Consider the following 6,062-nt stretch of genomic DNA (forward strand, 5'->3'; position numbering starts at 1 on the left):
TATATATATATATATATATATAGTATTCCATGGAACACTATACATACATATATATATATATATATATATATATATGCCATGGAATACTATGCAGCCATAAAAATGAATGAAATCATATTATTTGCAGCAACAGAGATAGAGCTGAAGGTCATAATTCTAAGCAAATTAACATAGGAAAAGGAAACCAAACATTTCATGTTCTTATTTATAAATGGAAGAACATATTGAGTACACATGGACATAAATATGGAAACAGTAGACACTGTGGACTACTAAAGGGTGGTGGGAGGAAACAGGTTAAAAAACTGCCTATCAGGTACTATGTTCACTACCTGAGTGACGGAATTCATATCCCAAACCTCAGCATCATGCAACAACCCCATGTAACAAAACTGCACAAGTACCCCCTGTTTCTAAAATAAAAGTTGAAATTTTAGAAAATAGTTAATTATATGTTTCAAAATAGCTAAAAGAGAGGATTGTCAATGCTGTCACCACAAAGAAATGATAAATATCTGGGTGACAGATATGCTAATTAGCATGATTTGATCATTCTACAATGTACATATATGTCAAAACATTACATTTCACCCCATAACAGATACCATTATTATTTATCAATTAAAAATCTAATAAAACTTTTTTAAAAATGTTGCAAGGACAACTGGGTATGCACATGACAAAAGTGTGAAGTTGCATTCTTAAATAACACTATATATATATATATATACACACATACAAAAATTAAATTAAAATGAATAAAAAACTTAAATGTCACTAAAACAATGAAACTCTTAGAATGAAACACAGGGTAAGTCATGACCTCAGATTTGACTTCTTATACAGGACGACAAAAACAGAACAACAAATTATAAATTCATAAATGAAGCTTTAAGATTAAAAACATTTGTGAATTAAATAACACTATCAAGAGAGTGAAAAGACAACCCATAGAATGGGAGAAAATATTTGTAAATCACATGTCTGATAAGAGTTTAATATCCAGAATATATAAAGAAGGACTCATACAACTCAACCAAAAAAAACCGTAAAAACAATTTTAAAATGGGCAAACTACTTCAACAGACATTTATCTAAAGATGTACAAATGGCCAATGTGCCCAGGCAAAGATGCTCAATATCATCAGTCATTGGGGAAATGAAAATCAAAAAGACAATGAGACATCACTTGACACCTACTAGGAGGGCTATAATAACTTTAAAAATGGAAAATGGCAAGTGTTAGAGAGGATGTGAGAAATGGAAATACTCATAGATTGCTGGGGAGAATGTAAATTGAGGCAGTCACTATGGAATAGTTTGGAACTTTCATGGAAAGTTAAATGTAGAATTGGCCTAACACCCAAGATTTCTACTTCTTGAAATATACTCAAAAGAATTGAAAACAGGTGTTAAAATACGTACAAGAATGTTTATAGCAGCACTATTGACAATAGCAAAAAGATGGAAACAATCCAATATCTATCACTTGATGAATATTTCACATGTGATATATTCATACAATGGAGTTTTATTTAGCCATAAAAAGAAATGAAGTACTGCAACATATTTGAAATTTGAACAATTTGAAATCCTGATAGGTGAAAGAAGGCAGACACAAAAGCCTACATAGTACATGATCTCATTTACATGAAATATCCAGAATAAATTTAATAAAGAAAATGCACAGAAACAGAAAGTAGATTACTGGTTTTCAAGGTCTGGAAAAAGAAAAGAATGGGGAGTGACTGCTTAATAGGTACACGGTTCACTTTTTGAGTGATGAGAAACTTCTGGAATGAGATAGTGGTGACAGTTGCCAAAATTGTGAGTGCATTGAGTGCCACTGAATTGTAAACTTCAAAATATTTAAAATGGTTAATTTTGTGTTATATGAATTTTGCCAATATAAGTAAAGAGTTGATGGTCATATTGGATGCCTAATAGAGCCCAAAGGAATAATCCATGAAACTCACAAAATGAGAGACAGGAAGATAAGAAATAAGGAAGGAAAGAAAAAGATAAAATGAGACCTGTTATAAATATTACCTGAAATAACAAGAACTGGAAATTGAACAAGTAATGCGCACAGGGTTCACTGAGATTTCCCTTGAGCTTCCCTTCATCTGGTACAATAACAAAGGGGAATTACTGTTCACTTTAATCTCAAAGTCTCAGACTTTGTGGCACTTGGAGACTTCGTTAAAAATCTGCCATCCCAGCACACACACAGACATTTTGTTAACATTTTTCATGGTGCATTGAAGCTGTATTCTAAATCATTTATATATATTTCAAGAACTGAATGCACAGTTGTTACTTGACTCCTTAAGACAGAGGAAGAAACCTTGGTAAGTGTTTCCAATCAGCAAGTTCGTGCAATGTGTATTTAAAATTGGAATTTGAATTAAAAGAAATTGAGTTAAGACCTGGAAAATCGGGGTAGAGAATAATATAGTGCATATCAGCAATCCAAGAAGAGGTAAGATAAGTAAAATGGGAAGATATTGGAGAGAAAAATATTTGCTTGACACCTTCAATATTTCACGCATATGTGACTTCCTTTATCCCACTCAATAATTATATTTTATAGAAAATGCTATGCTCATTTCTTGAAGAAACTTAAACTCAGAACATAGTATAACTTAAGCAAAGTTGCAAAGCCCAAAAGAACAGAATCATTACTCTATACCATGCCACAGTGCCAACAATATTAAATACTCTGTGCTTTTGCTTCTTTTTCCTACACAAAATGTCTTTATAGTGAGATAGTGAGTGATGCAGAGAGTGACAAAATTCCATAGAAGACACAGAAGAGTAGCATAATGAGCTTGAATTTATTTATACTTAGAATGACTGTGAACATACCCTGATATAGAAAAGGATACCATATGATGATTAACAGTTGATCTTTTTTCATGCTTCGTATTTCAAAGGGATTTAGCTGGACTCAAATTTGATTAATAAGAGACCTGAATTTATAACTGAGGCCAAGGTCCATAAAAGACATGAGGTAAAAACCTTACATACAGTGGTGGTAAATAATATATTTGAAACTAATAATATTTGAAACTAGTTAAGCAGATGTGTGCTAAAAAATTTAGCTTTGCCTTAAAAGAGGTCTGTCCTTCGCTCCTGGCTTCTGGAAGTAAATATACACAATACTTAATAAGAGAGTCTTTGTTTATTAGATTGGGGACTGCCCACGCTAGATCTGAGGATAGGTACTGGCCATACTATCGATATGAACAATATGACTTGGAGTGGGGACTTTGGGTCATGTGACATTAGTCAAACTGGAGACTGAGTTCAACCACATTTGCAATCAATCAAGCTATCATATCTATGTAATGAAGTCCCAGTAAAAACTCTGAAAACCAAAGCCTAGGAGAGTTTTCCTGGTTGACAATATGACTTCATCCATATTGTCACACATTAATGCCATGAGGGTAATGCATCTTTACTCCATGAAATGACAACAAATGCTTCACATTTGGACACCTGTTTTGTCTCTAAGCATCACTTTCTTTGTCTAATTTTAATCTGTGTCCTTTTCCTGTAATAGACTGTAACCATGAACATAATAGCTTTTAGTGAGTTCTATGAGTCCTTCTAGCGAACTATTGAAGCTGAGGGTGATTTTGGAAAACCTCTGAAATTGCAGTTAATGTCAGAAGTGAGGGTAGTCTTCAGAAATGTACCCTCAAGTTTTGAAGTTTATTGAGTTCCAGGTTTATCTAATTTGATATCACATTTCTTTAAACTGTCAGCAAGGTCAATAGGATCTTGTAAAAGAACTTCATATGGTGGGAAAACTTCACAGATAATCATCTTCCCTTACCAATTTACTTTAAATTCCCACTAGGGAATACCTTACTTCTAAATACCTAGACCCCAGAAAATGTTTGTATCTGTTTCTAGGCTCAATTCTGCTGTATTGAGGTTTTTTCCACGATTTTTTTTTGAAAAACACAGTTAAAATTATCATCACTTTATAAGAAGTCTCGGTATCTTACAGTGTAAATCCTGCAGATTTATTCCTCTTGGAAGAAGTTTTGGCTCTTCTAAATTCTTGTATGTTTCCTCATACCTTCCTTTCCTTTCTTTTCTCTCTCCTTTCACTATACCTGTTAGAAAATATTGCAAATATAGACCCAGATTAATGTCACATACCTGAATTTCAACCTAGTTTCAAATTTTGACTTTCCTGCTTATTAGCTTTGTAAATGATGGGAGGTTAATTCACTTATCAAACTTCCCTGTTCCATAAAATCAGATACCAGTAGAACTTGTGTCATGAAATTGGGTGAGAACTAAATTAAATAATACATGTAAATAGTGGTAGATGCAATGACTGAAAAAAAAGTAGATATGTAATCAATAATAGCTATTATTATTGTTATGATTATTATTATAAATTTTATTTCCATCATCTCATAGTGTCTATATCTTGAGAGAAGGGAATAAGTCCATTTATTTATTTTGAACTCACAATTTTAGGAGAGACATGGTGCAAGCTTCTACTTGGCAGCTCATCTTCTCACATTCATAGTGCAGGTGAAGAGTGATACTACGGTTATCTATGGAGAATTAAAAGAAGGAGAAAAAAGATCAAAGGCCTTTACAGAAAGGTATTCCTAATATCAATCCTTTGCTTGGGAATTTGTTTATTTATTTTAGATCTCAATTAAGTCTGGATAAATTGCCCAATGGGAGCTGAGAACAACTTATAAAGCCATGACCACCATCAGCTGGCAGAAGAATGTCTTCTCTCAATGTCACTGAACCTCATCCCTCTTCCTTCCTGTTGTTAGGAATTCCAGGATTGGAAGCTGCACAAAGCTGGCTTGTCTTTCCCTTCTGTGTTGTATATCTGATTGCTCTTGTTGGAAATCTTATCATTCTATTTGTCATCTGGACTGATAAAAACATCCACCAACCCATGTTCTACTTTCTGGCCATGCTGTCAGTGATTGACCTGAGTATCTCTACAGCTACCATCCCCAAGATTTTGGGCATTTTCTGGTTCAGCCTGCAGGAGCTGTGCTTTGGATGCTGTGCCGCTCAAGTCTTTTTTATCCATGTTTTTACAGTCATGGAGAGCATTGTACTTCTTGCCATGGGATTTGATCACTATGTGGCTATTTGCAACCCCCTCAGGTATACTATGATCCTCACCAACAGAATTATTGGTGTGATTGCTATGGTTGTGGTTCTTAGAAGCTTATGTATGGTTGCACCCATCATTTTTCTCCTCACGAGGCTGCCTTACTGTGGACATAGAATCATCCCTCACACCTATTGTGAGCACATGGGAGTGGCCCGTCTGGCTTGTGCCAGCATCAGTGTCAATGTCTATTATGGTCTTGGGAATATTTTTATCTTGTTTCTGGATGTGTTTCTTATCATTATCTCCTATGCCAGAATTTTATGCACTGTCTTTCACCTCCCTTCCCAAGATGCCCATTTGAAGGCTCTTAATACATGTAGTTCACATGTCTGTGTCATCTTAGTATTTTTTGATCCAGCTCTCTTCTCCTTTCTCACTCATCGCTTTGGTCCTGGCATCCCACAGTATATCCATATTCTCCTGGCTAATCTCTATGTAGTCATTCCCCCTGCTGTTAACCCAGTCATTTATGGAATCAGGACCAAGCAAATCCAGGAGCGGGTAAAAAGTCTCTTTGCTAAACATTAATTGAATGAGAGGTAATTCATTCAGGCTATAAAAGTGTAAGTCCTAAAAAGATAAAACTTGTGATAAAATTAACAAATTGTTTTCATCAAAATTGACTATCAATTTTATACATATGTATATTTATGTATATTTTATACAGATGTGTGTGTATATTTATTTAGTATATGTATGTATATGTGTGTTTCTAAAAACATATTGGCAGCAATTGTTAGATGCATGTGTGTTGATGTGTCTGAGTGTGTATTTGCAATGATGTTATCTATTGATCCCTGACAGAGAATATGCCATGTAAGAGTAAGTTTCAAGGAGAATCACTTTAATTCACTGAAAAAGCTTTCTGTTAGACCCATCTAGTGTTTTAAAT

General features: G+C 34.2%; 1 protein-coding gene across 1 annotated transcript in view; it reads left to right on the plus strand.

The window, feature by feature from the left end:
- Positions 1–5,736, plus strand: part of LOC116524993 (olfactory receptor 52E8-like) — a 12,024-nt gene extending 6,288 nt beyond the window's left edge. The window contains exon 2 of the mRNA XM_032240508.1: positions 4,752–5,736. Coding sequence (XP_032096399.1) covers positions 4,752–5,698 — 947 coding nt within the window. The 3' untranslated portion in view covers positions 5,699–5,736. The remainder of the gene's footprint in view (positions 1–4,751) is intronic.
- The last annotated feature ends 326 nt before the right edge of the window (positions 5,737–6,062 follow it).

This window comes from Sapajus apella, unplaced genomic scaffold (genome assembly GCF_009761245.1).
Source record: "Sapajus apella isolate SASKATOON/1434 unplaced genomic scaffold, GSC_monkey_1.0 scaffold47, whole genome shotgun sequence".
NCBI classification, from domain to species: domain Eukaryota; kingdom Metazoa; phylum Chordata; class Mammalia; order Primates; family Cebidae; genus Sapajus; species Sapajus apella.